The 19,940-nt window shown below is 36.3% G+C and overlaps 1 protein-coding gene across 2 annotated transcripts in view; it reads left to right on the top strand.

Annotated features, from left to right (window-relative positions):
- NET1 (neuroepithelial cell transforming 1) overlaps positions 1 to 18,643 on the top strand; it is a 61,903-nt gene extending 43,260 nt beyond the window's left edge. The window contains exons 1-10 of one of the 2 annotated variants that reach the window (XM_008516872.2): positions 5,817 to 6,211; positions 11,368 to 11,475; positions 12,392 to 12,559; positions 12,955 to 13,017; positions 13,352 to 13,448; positions 13,586 to 13,662; positions 14,362 to 14,619; positions 15,065 to 15,235; positions 16,227 to 16,413; positions 16,754 to 18,643. In XM_008516872.2, coding sequence (XP_008515094.1) covers positions 6,119 to 6,211; positions 11,368 to 11,475; positions 12,392 to 12,559; positions 12,955 to 13,017; positions 13,352 to 13,448; positions 13,586 to 13,662; positions 14,362 to 14,619; positions 15,065 to 15,235; positions 16,227 to 16,413; positions 16,754 to 17,160 — 1,629 coding nt within the window. In that variant the 5' untranslated portion in view covers positions 5,817 to 6,118 and the 3' untranslated portion in view covers positions 17,161 to 18,643. Of the gene's footprint in view, positions 1 to 5,816; positions 6,212 to 11,367; positions 11,476 to 12,391; positions 12,560 to 12,954; positions 13,018 to 13,351; positions 13,449 to 13,585; positions 13,663 to 14,361; positions 14,620 to 15,064; positions 15,236 to 16,226; positions 16,414 to 16,753 lie in introns of those variants that run through there. The other variant, XM_070601948.1, reaches the window with a different exon arrangement.
- Positions 18,644 to 19,940: the final 1,297 nt, after the last annotated feature.

The following is a 19,940-nucleotide window of genomic DNA, read 5'->3' as shown; positions in this document are numbered from 1 at the left end:
CTCCCTGCTGTAACTTTGATGGTTATCTCTGTATTTTTTCTTGGTGTACAATCTTGCTTCTATTTCTTATTTTGGCTCAAGTGTAGGAGGTGAAATTTCAGGGGCTGCCACTTGGCCCTTCCCGTCATAATGACTCTAAGAACATTATAAAGGTTTCCTGCTGCTTTGTCAAGGCTTTTAAGGCAATTAACAAAAGCCAGCCAACTCTACTATCCTTACAGTTACCATTGCCTCCTATGTTGCTCATTTGCCACCATTGCCACTGCTCCATCTTTATCCAATACATACCTATAGTCCTTATCACCATTTTACCAATGAGTGACCCACTCCCAGAATCTCATCCTGTGTATCTAATCTCCAGGGCCAGTCTCAGTGTCAATGTCTTAGCCCAGGTTCCCTCCAGAAATCAGAGCCTGAAACATGAGCTTATTGACAGGTAGTCTATTTTGAGGTTTGGTCCCAGGAAACAGGAATAGGGAAGCAAAATAGAAGGAGGCAGTAATGCAAGTGTCTGTAATTAGGCTGGTCACTGTGAGCAACGGAGTCTTGATCTCACTGGGACCTTCTGAAGAGCTGTGTAAAATACACTGCTGAATTGTCTTCTCAAGGGACTGAAGAGGGAACTTTTATCCACCGGCTCCTGTGCTCCATTAGTCAGCCATTGCCCTGTAGGGTATTATTCCCTCACTACCTACATGTAAATCCCACACTCTAGCATCCAAGAAGCCCAGGGTGAAAAGCAAGAGAGACACGGTGCACCTGAGGCAAGGTGCTGTCCTGGAGCTGGCTACTGCAGCAATGACTGAAGTAAAAAGTGGGCTGAGAAAATAGGCTGGGCACAAGGCACTGTATCGTTTGTCTTCAGGTTTTGGCCTTAGCCGAGTTGCCGGGAAAAATCCCAATCAACTTCCTGTTACATAAGCATAAGTAATCCTACATTATACTGGAAATTATTTGTTATCCTGTGTACTTGAGATTGAAAGTCACCACTAACAGCACCAATACCCTGTTTTATTCGCTATTTGTATTGTCATTGCAAAAAGAACCATGGTTTTGATAATACCAAACTTCTTAGCCTGTCAGCTATTCTGTTTACTGTCTTTCTAGTAGTGTTTAATTGATCTGAATTGATCTTTTCCCAAACCAAATTTACTAAAGCTTGGAGACACTCAAATTTGTATGTGTGTGTGTGTGTAAGATTGGTCCTAAGCTAACATCCATGCCAATCTTCCTCTATTTTTCGTGTGGGACACTGCCACAGCACAGCTTGACGAGTGGTGCTAGGTCTGCATCTGGGATCCGAACCTCCAAACCCTGGGCCACTGACGCAGAGCGCATGAACTTAACCACTACCTCGCTGGGCTGGCCCTGAGACACTCAAGTTTTAATCCAAATGATATTTAAAAACTCAAATCCACATGTAACTTTATGACTAACTTCTTTCATACTCATCTAGTCCAACTGTAACTCCGTTTTTTTGTTGTCTTTTTAACTCATTACTAGATACTTTAGAACTCTGGTTTCTCAGAAGTTCTATTTTGTTACTGTTTCAATCAACGCTTCCTTTTTTAGTAAAATTTGAAATTTTGTTTTTAACTAACCTAATTTTAGTGAGATTCATGGAAGTTATTTGTAATTTTGAACTCTAGAGTTTTAAAGTGGAACATAGTTTTCTTTTTTTAGAAAAAGTCCTTAAAATACTTCTTAGGAACTGTGGAATCTTTTCATACACTTGTATGATTTTTAAATATATGTTTAATTTAATATATAAAACAGCGCTCCACAAGGGCTGAAGATACAAATTTTACTGTCATCCATATTTCTCTACAGGTTAAAATGTTGTTTATGTAGTCATCTATATAACGTCCTTACAAAGTTGAAAAAAGCAAAGCAGGTTAGCGATTGCATTTCACAATATCCCATGTAGAGGGCAGCAGAGAACTTAAATTTTGTTTTCTCTTTACCCATTATATGGCTTTCCTAGCCTAATTTCCAATTGCTTGTTATTGTTCCAGACAAAAGTAAATAAAAACAAATAGTATCTAGACCAAAGTAATTTTTCTCCAGCTCTAATTTATTTCTAAATTCCAGAATTCTAATTTCACATTAAAAGAAAAAAAAGGAAATAGCCTAACAGTCCTTTTTCTATAGAGAAAGGAAGCAAGGTTATCTTTCTCTTTACTTTATTCATGTTTTAGGAAAGAAAGCATTGAAGACTCCATACAAGCCGAAGAACAGAGGTTATAACTACACCTTTGGTCTTTGGAAACCAATAATTTACCCCAAAAATTGGATATCTTTTACAAAGCTACATTATTACTTTTAGATAATTCGGTTAAGTTTTTTAATTTATAAATTTAAAACATCTTAAAAGCTCTAAGGAGACTTTTAAACCTAGCTCTGCTCCCAACTCACAGAATGACAACTAGCACTGTTTGAGCACTGAGGATGTACTGAACATGTGCTAAAGGTGTGACATGTCTTGTCTTACCTGGAAGGTATATTGTAATAGGAGTTGAGCAGCCCAGATTCAAACCTGTCCAGCCATTGATTAACCATGCAATTTTGGACAAGTTTCTTAAACGTTCTGAGTCCTGGTTTCCTCCATCTGTAAAATGGAGGTAATAGTACATACTTCTTAAAGTTAGTTAAATAGATTACATACATAAAACTCCTAGCACAGAATAAGGACTCAAATTTCTCTTTTCTTTTCACTGCTGTCCTTCAGTTTCCTCCTAAGAAAACTGGCGAGGATGAGTTATTGATCTCAAAGGACCTTTTCAGCTGTCTGATTTTATGGAGTGTTGCTAAGACTCAAGAGTCTCTCAGGCTCATCACTCAGAGTGCTAATTGAACACCCCATCTTCATTGTTGCCTTTTTAGATGCTATCTACAGTTGTCTAAATTATATTTAGACCACAAACCTGAACATTCAAAATGAAACTAAGATTTTTAGGGTTGGTGAGCTAGGATTTTTGTGCTGTGACTATCACCTTTAGACCTTATTTGGCTCCTGTACACTTTCTGATTTTACATATAAAGACTTCTACCTTTACCTCTTGGGTCCTCAGCTAAAGGAGAGAAATGAGAGATCTCCCCTCCACTCATTATCTTGACTTTACAACTCTATCAGAACTAAATGGAAAAACATAATTTGGAGAAAGACGTCAGATAAGAGACCCATGAGAATGCCCTAGCAGCTTCTTTCCTAACTCTCGCTGGGCATAAGTCCTTTATTCCCTTATGAAACTAGTGGCCATAAATTGTTGACCTTGCACCATTTTTTATCTGACAAAAGTAACTGAACCAGACTGCTGAGTTCTAGCCTAGCCTCTTATTATCTCTGAGGGCTTAGGCAGATCAGTGTTCTTAGCTGTAAAATTAGGAAACTAGATTCCATGGTCTCTGAGGTGCCTCTCCTTTAACGCTTTGTAGAACTATCTTCCACAAATAGTTAGCCACTCTTAAGGCCAACCACACTACACACATTGCCCAGATGTGAGTGAGTAATAAAGGGTAGATAGAGGAAATGTAACTAACCAACAACCATTATTTTTTAAAAGATCTCAAAGCAGAAAAATGAATTATTAACATCAGTGTGAATACAAAACACACTGGTGTTTACAGAAGGGTAGTGTTGGTCCTTCCTGCAAGAAGTAACACTGTGCTACAAATCTTAGTAAACTGTTTTTTTATAGATTGTCATTATAAATAATCTGTACCCACTGTTTATTCTGCTCTATTCACTCTTCAGCCTCTGTCATTTCTCTTCTGTCTTTATTTCACTGAATTAGCACACTTGAGGTCATTAAACTTGTAATCGCTAAATCCACGAATCTTTTCTTACCCTTCCTTACCTTTTTGCCTGTTTAACACCTTTTCTTCCCTTGGCATCTTGCTTTGTTTCTTTCCTTCTGACTGTTCCTTTTGCAAAATTCTTTTTCCTTGGCATTTCTCCTAAGTTAGATCCTTGGAGCCCTGTTCTTTTTTCTCTCCCAGGCATGTCATTCACTCCCAAAACTTAAACTCTGATTTCTGTGTATCTGACTCTCCAATCTAAATCTACCCTCTGGCATCTTCTAAATCCTTGTTCAACATTTCCAAGCACTAGCTCAGTATTTTCATTTGCATTTTCTTCTACCACTTCAGACTCAGTATATCTGAAATGAAACTCAGAAGTTTCTTTCAAAGCTTTTTCTTCCTTATTTCTTTATTTGCATTAATAGTTACCCATCCTAGCTTTAAAATCGTAGGCATCTTTGACTTCTTGCATATTTTGTCTCTCGAATATGTCCTTTTCCTTTCCTACTGTCCTTACTTTAGGCAAAGTTCTTGATACCTGATTGTGATTTTTGCATTAAATTTCCAGTCATCTTTCAGATCATCTCAAACACCAGCTTACAACATAACATTCATTATCTCTCTTACCTGCTCAATAAAACCATCTGCCTCTCTGTCTTTACCCACAGCCTGTGACTACACACTGCAAGTTTACTCTTTACTCCCTCATGCTCCTTTCGTAAAGGCTCACACTTTTTCCTTGCTCAGACCTACAGAAAACATAACACGGCCTTCAAGGCACCACTGAAATAACATCTTACAGCCTCTTCCCTAGCGTCTTTCCCAGCCCCATCTCAGAAGTGGTTTCTCCTCCTAAACTCCTGTAGCATTTACTAGCTATACAACTTATTTTGGAATTTTCAAAAGCTGCCTTGTATTAGTTATCTCTTTGTGTGGCCTACCTTTACACAATGGTCTATTAGCACTTTAGCAGCAGATATGAAACCTGTTTTTTTGTATCACCCATAGTATCTAGAATAATGCCTTCCATGTAGTAGATTTCTCTGATCCTAATAAATCCTAAGAATAGAAACTTTTTTTTGCAAATTACCAGCATCATATTATTCATAGTAGTATACAGTTAAGATAAAATCCTACCTTTCAAAATAGAATACAATACTTTCTGTTAAAGAAGAAAATCTGCTTCATAGCAGGCCTACCAAACGAAAGGACATAGTAGTGCTTTTCCATTGAGGAGAAAGGAATTTAGACTAGAAATTTAGAGACTGTCACTAGTACATGACTTTGGGCAGGTGACTTCACCTCTGTGAACCTCATTTCTTCATCTGTAAAATGGAAGACTTCTTAAGTAGGTCTTTTGACCCTATTAGGACTACATCAAAATTGTTTAATTCAGAACAGAGAAGGACCTTTCAGAACAGAAATCACCTTTTGTGTATTTGTTATAAAACATCTATTACACAGATAGCAAGTTTTTAAAACATGTAGAAAAAATGTCTACATTTAAGTCTAAGAAATTCTGAACTTTAAAATCTGAGGTAGCCCAATTATACTTTACCCATAGCCCTTTGGGAGGGTTACTTTAGGAAGAGTGACCTGAAGTGTGCCTCCTGTCCTTACTCTGTTAGTCTTAAGAAAAAATGAGGGGAACCAGTATGTAAAGACTCAGATGATTTTACAATTGTGAGTATTCTTGCACTGATGTGAAACAAGAGCAAGGTCCCTGGATAATTGGGCTTTTCTTTAGTATACACACTCACCTGACACTGAATTACGACTGTTTTACTTAAAGTTGTCACGTTGTCCATACTAAGTTCCTTTCTAGGTAATAGGGCTTTATAGGAAAAGTATCCTGTCTGTAACTAAGTACTAGAGTAGGTAACCTAGATAAGCAATTAGTTTCCCTTTGGGAATGTCTTTTAAATCAGGAAAAGCCTTACTTTAACCCAGTTTCCTTTTCCCTTCTTGTCTTACTATAGAAATTCCAAACCTCTTGATAAAGAGCTTTCTCTTGCAGAGCGAAAACTGAGAAGCTTAGGTGTGCCCAGCTGTCAGTTAACTGGAGTCATGTGTCCCTTAGGTGCCCGCCCACTAGAGCCGGGTCCGCAGTTGGTCCCTCCCACAGAGCCTTGAGGTCTGTGCTTTTTCACTGCTGCTTGTAGAAGCCGCTCCACCACAGGGAAGAGGCATGGGCAAATGGCTGCCCAGGGTGGCTGAGCGCTCCGAGGAGAAGCTTGTGTGCTGGTTTAGAGCTTCCTTATAGGGCTGACTCGGATGTGGATTAATTCTAAAGACTTTGAGGGATACTTGGTAAAGCATGGTGGCGCATGATGAGATTGGAGGTCTTCTACCTATTAAAAGGACTATACGAGTCCTAGATGTTAATAATCAGTCCTTCAGAGAACAAGAGGTAAGACTTTAAGAGAAAATTAAGCTAAAGGAATGTTTTCTAATTCCATGGAACTTTTCAGATTTTTAACAATTTATTAACAGTGTAATTTTAAACTCAACTTTTGATCTTACTGAATGTTAAAATGTATGCCTTTGATTTATATGCAAGTTTGAAATGTGTGTAGGAACTATGGTATAAGTTTAGGAACTGTGATAAGGTTTTTACATAGCATAGCCTGAGTGTACACAAACTTTTATACAAAAAGAAAAAGATTTTAAATGTATATGCTTCTCAATTTGGTTAAATAGGTCGTGTTTCTGATGCTTCACACAGTTGTTTTTTTGTAACTTGCGTTTATATTTCCTAGTCTTAGGAATTGCCTCAGAGAATAAGAGGAAAATAAGAATCCCTTCCTTGTAAGTGAATGCTGGTGAACACGTTGCAGCTAAAGTACTCTCTGACCTAGTGCTCATTTTTATCTTTCTTTCCACATCTAAGTCCATTGTTTGCAAGTTTGTTTCTTCAGAAAGAAAAACACGTAAAAATATTTAAACCAATGAATCATTATTTAGGTACTTCTATCCTCCTTGCCTTAATTGTCTGAAGTCATTGTGATTTTTAAAAGTCTTTATGAACATTTATCAAAATAAGTGATTTTTATGCCATTTTATTTAATTTTGACAGTTAATTTAATACTATATGGGTATTGTATTTATACTGCATAATACAAAAAATATACTCTATGATAGATACTATATTATCACATGATAGAAATAGTGTTCCTGTATTCAATTAGCTATATACTTATCTTGATTGTGGTGATGGTTTTGTGGCTATATACATATATCAAAATGTATCTAATTATATATTTTAGATATGTGCAGTTTATTGTATACCTCAGTAAAGCTTTGTATCATACATACACCTTTTGGTAGTTAAAATAGCTGCCATCTTTAGGAGGTATGCTTTCATTTGGTGTGGTTTGGCTTTGGTTTTTATTTTATGTTTGTTTGGTTTTGGGTTTTGCTCATATGTTTCAGTTTTCTCAAAATGTATAAGCACTTCCTTTGAGTTGCGAGTCACATGTGGTCGTCAGTGTAAATACTGAAACTGATCCTCTTTGGGACCATCAAGAACTAGTCTTTTTTGCTTGATATCAAGCGTTAGCCGTGTTTCTGGCATACCTTTATTCCAAAGATTAAAAACACCAGGAATGTTGTCGGGATTTTAGTAGTAGCAACACAGCCTTAAGTAAATAACTAAATTTGACTGTTTCTGTTGCTAAGTAGAAAAGGAAGAAATACTATGTGATCATAACTTAGTTCTACCTTTTTATAAATAACTTTTTCTTTTTATTCTTCTTAAAGTTTTTGCCAGATAGAGAAAATTGTTTATCCAGTAACCCAAACGAATAAACCTAGACATGTACTGGTTTGTTTTTTTAAGTGTCTTGATTTGGTTGACTATAGAAGTGACCGTCCTAAATTATATCCTCTTACGTGACATCATTAGTAGGAAAAAACTTCTTACCAAAAAAACAGAGTTTACAACAGAGTTGTTCCATGTTGTTGCTTTTATGTGCAGGGTACATCCCAATGAAAGACTTTAAATTGATCTTAATAATTTTCTCTTTATAGAATATTTTAAGGCATAAAATTTGACTGCAAGTGGATTAGTAAAACAAAGAGATTGATTAAAAACTTGGTCTCAAGGCAGATTCCCTGTAATAATACATGTGATTACCTAGCTAAACTAGATAGTCTGGTTAAAAGGTAATGTAAATAAACAACATAAATTTATGTTAGAGGGTGTTGGGGTTTTTTTCCCATCTAAGTGAACTTTAGCCCTGGTGAAAGGTTGCCTACAGTGGAAAGTTCCTCAAGCATGTAAAACTTGTTGGTATTTGTTTATTCCCATAGATTTTCAGGTTGTCTTTTGAAGAGAGTGCATAATTTGAATATCTGTACCCATTCTTTAAGTGTCTTGTATTCACCATAACACTCTTAATAACCCTCCAAAACAGAAATAAGCAACAACAGCAACAAAACCATTATCTAAGATAGGTAGACGCCTAGCCCTCTCTTCCTTCATCTCCAGACGCTGTACCTGTGTCCTGTGTCCTGTGTGCGTGGAGGGACAGATATGGGTGTAATACCAGTTCTCGAAAAATTTTGTCTTAGAACTATGTTTCTGACAGTGTACATTTTTAGGTTCTTAGTAGCCAAACCAAGATAACTAAAATGGTTCATCTAGACCTCTAACGAAAAACTGCTTTTGGTCGTAGCTCATGTGGACCAAATCCTAACCTGTATTTTAAGAGACAAATTTTTGTCCCACACTTATACGTGACCCATGAATGCCTACTCTATATCACTTTTCCACAAAGGTTTTCTGTATGACATTTTTTTCAAATAGTGTATGTATCCTGAAATTAGTGATGAACCATATTCGATATTACACCTTTACATTTCAATCACATTTAAGTGATTTTATTCATTAAAATTTTTTATACTTTTGAATATATATGCTAAAAGTTTGTGTCGTCTGCCAAGCGTTCTTCACATATATCCTTTTAGTAAGGCAGCAAAGTTTTATTGAATCCCCAAAAGCATGTGTGAAAAATACGAAGTTGTCCTCCCACCCTCCCTTTCCCCCCACCACCCATATTTCCAGATTTAGTACCATACTCTCTTACCAAGACATTTTAAGACTCTCGTGCTGTACTGACTGAGCTAGAGGCATTCTTAACAAGACATCTTAGATTAGATAAACTCTTAAGACTAACATGTTCTTTGTGAAGAAGTGAGGCTATAGATGGGTTTCTAAAAGACTGTGGGACATATGTATCCTGCCACCCTAAAGAGACTCCATAAACAAAATCCACATTAAAGATGTTTTAGATATATTTACATTTTGTTATCTAAATCTAAATTCTGTAGTTTTAATTTTAAACACATAATTTTGAGTCACCAGGAAATTAGTAGTTGTACTGTAACTGATCCTACAAAGGCAAGAATTTTTTATTATTAATTTGATATTATGTAATAAAATAGGAATCAAAAATTCCTTTCCTCCCAGCTAAACTAACCTTTCCTTTCAAATTCACTGGGAAGAGCACCTTTCCAAAGACTTTTAAATTGAAATTAAATATTTTGTGATTTACTAGGAAGTCAAGTTTGTTATGCTTTAAACAAAGAAGCAGAATTAACCTCTGTTTCCAAAAAGTGAAACAGAATTTTCTGACAACTGCTTTGTTTCTAGTTAACGTTACCATATCTTACTTTGTGAGGTAATTATATCTCTCTTCAAACAGAAGACTCTTTGTGCTGTCTTTGCTAAATAGAAAGGAATGCCTTATGCTGGACCTTCTGCCATGCATGTGTCACTTCAGTCTTGCACAGATGTATATTGTAGAGGCATTCACACATGTCCTTGACCACACAGTGTGTCATTTAACTACATATCTTGAAGGTTTCTTTTTCAGTTCACTTAACATTTTCACATTAGTGGCTTTATATTCAAAGTTTGACTTTGGAGTTAATTATTTTGGCAGGGGGGGGTTGATCTACAACTCCACCTCTTAAGGCTTTCAAAGGCCTGAATTCTCCTTGGCCATCTGAAGTCTGCTTAGTGGGTCACGCTCCTTTCTGACATGTATGTAGACCTTTAGGGCACGAAGGCGTCTTGTTGCTTCTTTGGCTATTTGAATCATTTAAGTTTCTTTCCAGAGAATTTTAACTCTTTCTGTCGCTATATTCTTAAATTATTCTAAGGGGATTATTTTTATTCAATTTCCTCACCCCTTGTTTATATAACTTTAGTCATATCAAAGGATTTTTAGAAAAAATGTTTCATCTGTCACTTTAAAATAATTTTTATTTTTAAGTGGTAATTTTAGTATAATTTTTAATTATATGTCCTTCTGAATTCTTAGCAAAATTATTTTATCAAGTATGCTACAATTATCAAAGGCACTAAATACAAACCAACAGTTATACTCCATGGACATTATAAGGGATAGGCCTGGTTTGTGATCTAGCCTTCTTTATTTCAATAGCTGTATGAGTCACCTAATGGTATGCCTCCATTTTCCTAGCAATAAAATTTGAATAATGCAATTTTTGAAGTTTCAAGATCCTTGAATGATTGATATGTTTGCTGTACTGTTATTTTAAAAACAATATGTGTAGAGTAATAACTATTTCTTCTAAATTTATATATATTTTTCCTTTAAGTTAATACATTAAATGTATGAGAGAGGATCCAATTATTTATAAATACAAATATTTATGTAAAGTGGGAATATTCCTAAGAAAGAATGTTAGTAATAGCTAAAACTTAATATGTTCCCAGCACTGTTCTGAGCCTTTTAAACATATCTTAATCTTCCTAACAACTTTATAGAGACATTCTAATATTAATCCCATTTTACAGATGAGGAAACTGAGACCCCAGGTGTTCCCTAGCAAGTGCTAGAACCAGGATTTGGGCCCAGTCAGTCTGATTCCAGAGCCTGAGTGCTCTTTTAACCATTGTCTTGCCTCTGCTTGAACACCTCACCTGACAGGGACCTCACTGCCTTAAAAGTTAATCCATTCCAGTGTCAAACATGTTCTTTAAAAGCACTTCTCTAACTAAAGTATTTAAGAATGAAATGATATAATGTCTGGGATTTGCTTTAAAATATTCCAGTTGGGGCAGAGATGAAACAGATTGTTACACCAAAACCTATTGAAGCTGAGTGACATAAGGACATAGAATCCATTATGCTATTCTCCACTTTTGTGTATGTTTGAAATTTTTCATAATAATAATTTTTTTAAAGTTACTCTCTATATTAAACTTAAAAGTTCTATAGGATTTTAGAATCTAATTTCTTTGTTTTAATTTTAGTTTTTCTTCTGTTTAATGATAATATTTGTTATAGTCTCAGAGTGCTATTCAGCTATTCAACTGGTCTTTTCTATACCATTTATTTTTTAATAAATTACTGCAACTCAGCAGTGTTCTTAGTGTTTTAACAATGAAGAACAACATTCATTTTCAGAGTTCCATGTTTCTGTATTTCATAATGTACAAATATTGGTTTTTGAGAGGGCTCAACTTTGTCCAAACTTGTTTGAAATTATTACACCTAAACACACATTTAGTATAACCTGTTTTTGTTTTTATAGGAGCCAAGCAATAAAAGAGTTCGACCTCTAGCTCGGGTCACATCCTTAGCAAATTTAATCTCTCCTGTAAGAAATGGAGCAGTCAGACGCTTTGGTCAAACAATACAGGTAAGGGGGGTCGGAGGGAATGTAGTGAGGGTTTTTTTTTTTCCCCTAAAGATTTTATTTTTCCCTTTTCTCCCCAAAGCACCCCAGTACACAGTTGTATATTTTTTTTAGTTGTGGGTCCTTCTAGATGTGGCATGTGGGACGCCGCCTCAGCATGGCCTGACGAGCAGTGCCATGTCCGCCCCCAGGACCAAACCAGCAAAACCCTGGGACACCAAAGCGGAGCATGCAAACTTAACCACTCGGCCACAGGGCCAGCCCCGGGGGGTTTTTTATAGAAACCTAAAATTTGTATTTTTCTTTGAGTTGAAACAGGTTTGTGCTATTATACTTAAACATAACTTTCCCTTTTGGAATATGCTGGTAAGAAATACTGTTACCAGAATAATATTTATATAGCCTCATTATGTTAGTTTCCATCTTATATCAAAGCATGGTCTTGGATAGTTTTTATTCCCAAAAAGTAATTTTGGCTGATAAATATGTATATACTCTGTGTGTGTGAGAAAAATTGGCCCTGAGCTAACATCCTGTTGCCAATCTTCCTCTTTTTGCTTGAGGAAGATTGTTGCTGAGCTAACATCTGTGCCAGTCTTCCTCTATTTTGTATGTGGGACACTGCCACAGGATGGCTTGATGAGCAGTGTGTAGGGCCATGCCCAGGATCCAAACCCACAAACCCTGGGCCGCTGAAGCAGAGCACATGAACTTAACCACTATGCCACTGGGCCAACCCTAATAAATATTTTAGAATGATAGATTGAAGCTTGGATAAATGATTGTTTAATGCATTGAGAAATCCTCAGAACTTTGTTCTTAATTTGTCTTTCTAATATTTTTAAGGAAAAAAAGAGAATAATTACTGTAGCCTCCAAATCTTTTCTCTTTTATTCACCTCTTTGCTTTTTCTTTTAAGTCATTTACCCTTCGTGGTGACAACAGATCCCCAGCTTCTGCCCAGAAGTCATCGAGCAGATCAACAATCCCAACGCCTGCCAAAAGGAGAAGTAGTGTACTGTGGTCAGAGATGTTAGACGTCAGTATGAAGGAGTCTTTAACTACCAAAGAAATCAAACGTCAGGAGGTATGCTGGCATTCAATAGCAAGACCGTATTTATTAGCTTATATTAAAAAAAAAGTAGTCCCCTTTTTTAAACGTATGTTTTACCAGAAGAATAGCAAACTAATGGCTATGTCAAAATCAACTTGCGTTTTTGTATTTGAGCATTAATTCATAACGCATGCTGAGCAACACTTTGTGATAGGTGGTAATCATCAAATTTAACAACTCAAATGGGGTAAAATTATAAAACATACGGCAACCTTTTATTTGAGATTCCATTCTGAATTATAATTTTCAGATTGAGTCACTTTAAAAAAGTGCCATTTAGAACATAAGTGATGGTAAATATCAGTTGTATATAATTTTCTTTTCTCAAAGGAAGAAATGGCCAATGATGTTTGCTGAATTTCTTTTAGGCAATATATGAAATGTCCCGAGGTGAACAGGATTTAATCGAGGATCTCAAGCTTGCAAGAAAGGTCAGTAAATAACTTTTTATCATATATTCTAGTTTTTAAAAATTATATTTTACAAATCCTAAAGGATAGTTTTCTTACCTTTAGAAGTAGAAAAGTAGAAGATATCTATTGGCGAATCCTTTTTTTAGATTAGGTTTATTAGAGACATCTCTTCAAATATGAATATCAGTAAGAGAGTCTATTTGGGGATTAACATTGCTTTAATTTCCTTTATGTGTCACAAATAGAACCCACTATAGCTTTTATGTAGTTAGTCATGCTTGCATTCAAAGATCCGTCATCATGTTTTATTTGCTTGATCTCTTTGTGTGACACATTTCTCCCTCTCTGACAGGCCTACCATGACCCCATGTTAAAGTTGTCTATTATGTCAGAGGAGGAACTCACACATATATTTGGTGATTTGGATGCTTACATACCTCTGCATGAAGGTAAGATATGCTACATAATTTTCATTAGTATCTGAACAGCAGTAACACAAGTAATTTTAAATCTAAACTTCTAATTTAGTGCTGAATTATTTTTTAAATAAACCTATTATTGGTATTTCTGCTTTTTCACACTTCAGATTTGTTGGCAAGAATAGGAGAAGCAACTAAGCCTGGTGGAACAGTGGAGCATATTGGTCACATCCTTGTGAGCTGGGTATGTAGCGGGTTGTTTACTCCAGACAGTTTCTTACAGATATGCCACACTTGTCATTTGTGATGAATATCATATCCATTTGATCCAGTAACTGGATTCTAAAAACAAATAACCAGGGCATTAAATTTACATAGCTATAAGAAGTTACAGGCTGTTTTAAAAAATACTTCATGAATGATACAGTTTTATTTGTTATAAAAATATGTTCCTCCCTAGACAGCCTTCTCATATTATATTCCATTAATTGTCTGTTTCACTCTTTCAGTTAACATTTGAGTGCCTGCCAGATGCGAGGCACTGTTCTAGGAGGGATCACTCAGGGATTCACTGATGAAAGACAGTCTCTACATTTATAATCTAGTGAGAGAATAGTCTAGTAAATAAACAGTCTCAAGGTCGGTGGTGACCATGATAGAGAAATGCTCGGGGGTCCTGGCAATACAGAAGACTAGCATCTGACTGAGCTTGGGGGAAGTGGAAGTTATGAATCTTTGGCTGAATTGGGGAAATTGGAAAAGGGCATCCTGATGTTGGCCCAGAATACTCTCCTACTCCCATTATCACCTGCAGGAAAATTTCCACACCTTGTTAAAATGTTCAAGAATAGCTGTATGTTTTATTTTTGAGATCATGGGCTTACTAATGGACTCAATTGTAAGAGGACCTTATTGTACTTTGTTTTCTCTTATGACTCTCCAGTTGCCAGGCTTGAATGCCTACAAAGGCTACTGTAGTAACCAGCTGGCAGCCAAAGCTCTTCTCGATCAAAAGAAACAGGATCCAAGAGTCCAAGACTTCCTCCAGCGGTGTCTGGAGTCTCCCTTCAGTCGAAAACTAGATCTTTGGAGCTTCCTGGATATTCCTCGAAGTCGCCTAGTCAAATACCCTTTACTGTTGAAAGAAATTCTTAGACATACTCCAAAAGACCACCCTGATGTTCAGCTTCTGGAGGAAGCTGTAAGTAGTCCAATAAATGATTCTTACGTTTTTCAAGTTTATCTATTAGCTTGCCGTAGAAGGTATACAGTCATACTCTCAAATCTTATGCCTATTGAATCTGCATAGTGAAGTGTTCTGTTGTCATTTTAAGTTCCCCATACGTTAGTGCACTGTGCGCTAAGCAATACAGAGATGTAACGCATTTTATATTTATATTTTAATCAAAAGGCTCGATTCTAATCTGATCACTTCCGCTAGCTAGAAGTGTGACTTTGGGAAAATCTCTCAATTTGGCTGAGGCTGTTTCTTCTTCTGTGAAACGAAGGGACTAACTGAATTAACTGATTCTAGAGTCCCTTCAAGCTTTAAAATTCTATCATTTTAATGTGAAGTTTTAGCCCTGTACGAAACAGGATAAGTTAATCTGCTGAAAATGCTCTATCAATTTTTTGATAATTTTTAGATACTGATAATACAAGGAGTTCTCTCTGATATCAACTTGAAGAAAGGCGAATCAGAATGCCAGTATTACATTGACAAACTGGAGTATCTGGATGAAAAGCAGAAGGATCCTAGAATTGAAGCAAGCAAGGTGCTGCTTTGCCACGGGGAACTGAAGAATAAAAATGGACATGTAAGTATGTTTATTTGGATACTGATGTGAAGTGAGCTTTTACTTTCCCCTTCCCATCCTGTTTAAATTTTTCCACATAAATTATGAAGCAGATTTGTAAAATAAATTCATCACATAATGAAGGAAGGTTACTGGTTTTCTTTTTATGTTAGCAGCTTTGATAAAGCAAACATTTGGTTGCTGTTGTTACAGAAGGACTTAAATGTCTCAGTGGAGAATCAGTAATACTTTCTTTCTTAGTTTTGAAGCATAAATCAACTTATTTAGCTAGAGATTCCTTTCTAAATAAATTGTTAGTTCCATAATGTTTAATAAAACAGCATATCCTTTAGAAAGTTTGAAGAGTTAACTTTATAGTGATGGAAGTAGTTTTTAGCACTACTGAACAAATTTCTGCAGCGGACTGAATGAAAGCAAACCTATTTTTAAAATCTTAATCACAAAAGTACTGGCTAGAACTAAGTATAATCATGGAATGGTATTTTTGTTTCATTATGTGCTTTTCAGAAGCCCAGTTTATAAGTTGAGGGTTTTTTTGGAAAAAGCTGAAATCTGATTTCTATCATGAGGCCTAATTATTCTTTAAAAGCTTAAATTTGTGTGGGACAAAATAGCATCATTAACATTTTTACCAGCTTGCATTTTTTAATCCTTGCTTTGTTAGGAAACTGTGGTATACAATACTGGTGTTTCCGTTCATGTTACTACTGATAGTCAGGTCTTTGTGGTGCTTAGCGTTTACTCAGCTACTGCTTAATCTAATGTTACACACCCATAAAAAAAGTGTTATATGGTCTGAAATTAGAAAAGCTCTCCAAGTATAGCACGCACAGCCTTGAAATCACATCTTTATGGGGTCATTTGTAAGGGGGACCTTAGTAAATAAATTTGATGAAATTAATGTCAAATCAAGCTATTTAAACAATGGATTTGAATCACTTAAAATTACAAAGTTTCATATTTAGGAAGGATTTGTTTCCTGTTTCTCCAGAAACTTTACATTTTCCTGTTTCAAGACATCTTGGTTTTGACTCGGCCTGTTACACGAAATGAGCGTCACTCTTACCAAGTTTACCGCCAACCAATCCCAGTCCAAGAGCTGGTCTTAGAAGACCTGCAGGATGGAGATGTGAGAATGGGAGGGTCCTTTCGAGGGGCTTTCAGCAACTCAGATAAAGGTAAAACTACAAGCTTTAAAATAGTTTAAGTAAACGTGAACTCAGAACCTAAATGATTTTTGTTTTGATCTTTAAGAATTCTGTCCCTACATAAAAGATGAATGAAATGGGTTCCGTTGTCCTCTACCTGTTATGCCCATTAAGTTGTCAGGTGGTTCACTGCTGTAACACCAGCAGGTGTGTCTAATAAGTAACGTGTAGCCTTCATTTAATGTATCGACCTAACAGAATGCACATTGCGTAAATACCAGCCCCCGTCCTAAGATTCTATGACCACTTTATGTAGAATAAACTTTTTTCTTACGTCTGATTTCCTTCTTTTCCATTTTTATTTTTCTAGCTAAAAATATCTTTAGAGTTCGCTTCCAAGACCCCTCTCCAGGCCAGTCTCACACTCTGCAAGCCAATGATGTGTTCCACAAGCAGCAGTGGTTCAATTGTATTCGAACCGCCATTGCCCCCTTCCAGCAGGCCGCCAGTCCCTCCGAGCTGCAGGGTCTGCCAGAGCTCCACGAGGAGTACACAGAGAACAACCCCTCAGCCGGGAACGTCAGAGCCCAGAGAAGGGTGTCCACAGCATCTAGTGTGACTCAGGTCGAAGTTGATGGAGATGCTTCAGAATGTGGCTCCCCAGTACACACAGCAGATGACATTAAGAGTGTAAAAGCACCCCGAACACAGTCCAGCTTCCGTAAAGCAAGGGACAAAGCCCAGCTGAGTGGCAAACGGAAAGAGACTCTGGTGTAAAGGAAGCTCTGTGTTCGCTGGTGGAGAGACTGCTTATTTATAAATGTGTACAGTTTGTTGTTTCTTGCTATGTGAGCATGGGGCATTGCAGGGTTGCTTAATAGTAGTCTTAACATTTGCTATGTTTTTAGTTGGTTTGGGTTGTTCCTTTTTTTTTTTAATGGCAGCTAAAGATATATATACAGATTATTGTTAAAATCCTTTTTTTTTAGGTATTTCCTCAGATTATTTAGAACATGCAAACCTGGTATTTTTAATCAAATGAAATATTTATGAAATTTCTCCTCATTCAAATTCATCATGACTTTCCAGTATCAACCAGTAGTGCTACAGTTTTTGCCAAAACTTAAAATTTTGCAGATACTGGGATTTTACCAGACTTTATTTGATAAACTTTGCATGCAGAATTTGAAATTTTAACATTGGCACCTAAAATCTACATGGAATATGTGTTTGTAATATTTCGGAATTTACATTGAAACAGACCTTCCTTGGAAAACGAACCATAAAACTTAATAGGTTTTCCATTTTATCAACTGGAATGCTTTATATTAGTTTTTTTTTCACTGCACATTCCTCATTTTTTCATTCATTTAACCGGCCAATATTTAAGTTTTTTATTGTAAAGTAGTTTTTAGTATTTGCTTTTATTTTTTTACTTTGATGCCTTTTCAAATTGGCATGTCTTTAAAGTATTTTTCTTTCTTGATTAAAAATGTGTGTGTATGTGTGTGTGTGTGTGTATATATATAAAATTTTTTTGATCATATTAACTTTACCAAGTGAAACCAAGCCATACTGTTTTTGAGCCAATTAAGAAAATTACAATTTTTAACGTGTAGCATTTCAGGGTGGTGAACACACATGAAATGACTCAGTATGTTCTGGACTACTGCAAGAAAACCACCTTAAGGATTTTGTTGACAGTTTTAGTGTTGTCTGAAAAGCAAAAGGGAAGGCAATTGACTGGTAGTAAGTAAAAGAAAAAAAGAGGGAACAAGAGAGTAGGTTTGTCTTAAAGTAAAAATGTCTGGCTGTGCCAGAACGTGAAAGAGATAGCAAGAGCTAAACCTGAGGGCGTGTAGTAAGTTGTAGAAGGTTGGGGGATGTGAGCTTTATTTGCCTTGGTTTATAATAACCTGCGAATAATGGGTTTGAAAAGAAACAATGAAATGTATTGAAAATTTGACCATATTAGATCAATTGTGGTGGATTTATTCTTAAGAGAGAAAAAGACTGATGAATCTTTTCCTGTAAAATGTTCCTGTCCGAATGAGATCATGTCTCTAAGGGAGGACAACAATCCCTGTGTCGTGGCAGATTTATAGTGGTGATCAGTTCCGTAAACATTGACTCTTCTGTGAACTATATTTGGCCAGTGGAAATGAAAATTGGAAAAGACTGTAAATAGATCAATCCGAGTGATTTCTCTGTATAAATGAATTATACAATTAAAACAAGCACACACATAATCACCCTTAAAGGTTTCTTGCCTGTGGATATTTGGGGACATTTGCCAGAATATGTTGGTATGGCAAAGGAGGTAACAGCAAGCCTCACAAAAGTTTTAGAAAATCATAAATACTTAAACCTTTGAAATTCATTGATGAGTAAGAGAAAGAATCAGTTACGTCAAGTTTTATGAATCTTATTAAAACCATTTAGAATGCAGTATAATCAGAAATAGCAATTGGATTGAAGACAGCTAAACATCTGGCCACTTTCTGGTTATGATAGTAAAGGTAATAGCAAAGCATCCTGATTAACTTCAGATTTTCATTTAGGTATCTCAGTTTTCTAACTTAGGAAATTTAAAGTCGAAAGTATAGATAACACTGATGGTTGTGGTCTGAAAAATCAGAAAACAAGATTTCTAATCATTTCTGAAGATGTTATGTAGAATATCCTTCCTTCCAGAGTTACCTTAATCAGCTTCTGAAGTTATAGAAACCAGTGGTAGTTCAAATGTTGTTAATGGAATGATCTTTTATCAAAAACTGTATCTTCCTTTGGTTCCTTCAAGGGAGAAAATAAGACCCAGAAACTGAGTAATTATATAGAATGAACACTCTTCAGAAATACCGTCTGTATTTGAGAGAATTTGATGATCTAGCCCAGTAGTTCTCAAACCCATTTGGGCATCAGAATCACCAGAGGTGCTTTAAAAAAATAAGGGTAACTGGGCCTCACCCCCTCGCTTCCCCCCCCACACACACACCCATGTCACTGAATCAATATGAGGGGAGTAGGGGGTGGGAGTAGAGGGCTGATAATTTAGATTTGTAGACACTCCCTCCTAGTAATTATGACACAGCACTTAGTAATCATTGATCTAGCCAATAGCCATTATGTAAATGACATATAGTAAGTATTGACACATATCTACTATCTTCTCAGTTTGCCTTAAACTAGGCAGTCTGAGTTGAAGTTAGTCTGATTTTTCTTTCTTTTCCTTTGTTTTTGCTGAGAAGGATTCACCCTGAGCTAACGTCTGTTGCCAGTCTTTCTGTAATTTGTATGTGGGCCATCGCCACAGCATGGCCTGATGAGTGGTGTAAGCCCACACCCAGGAACCAAACCCCGGCCACCAAAGCAGAGCGCACCAAACTTAACCACTAGGCCATAGGGGCTGGCTCTTCTTCTCTTTTTTAACTTCTTTCAGTGAGTGTGCTTGTATATTTTGAGCATGGGATAGCCTCTACCTAGGAAGGTCTTTTTAAACTGAGTGCTTAGTCTCAGGGTGTGTGCACACAAGTGGTAAGGGAAGCTAAGGCAGAATT

The sequence above is a fragment of the Equus przewalskii genome, chromosome 30 (assembly GCF_037783145.1).
Source record: "Equus przewalskii isolate Varuska chromosome 30, EquPr2, whole genome shotgun sequence".
Taxonomy (NCBI): domain Eukaryota; kingdom Metazoa; phylum Chordata; class Mammalia; order Perissodactyla; family Equidae; genus Equus; species Equus przewalskii.
The sequence above is the reverse complement of the archived record's forward strand: the minus strand, read 5'-3'. Positions and strand labels throughout refer to the sequence as shown.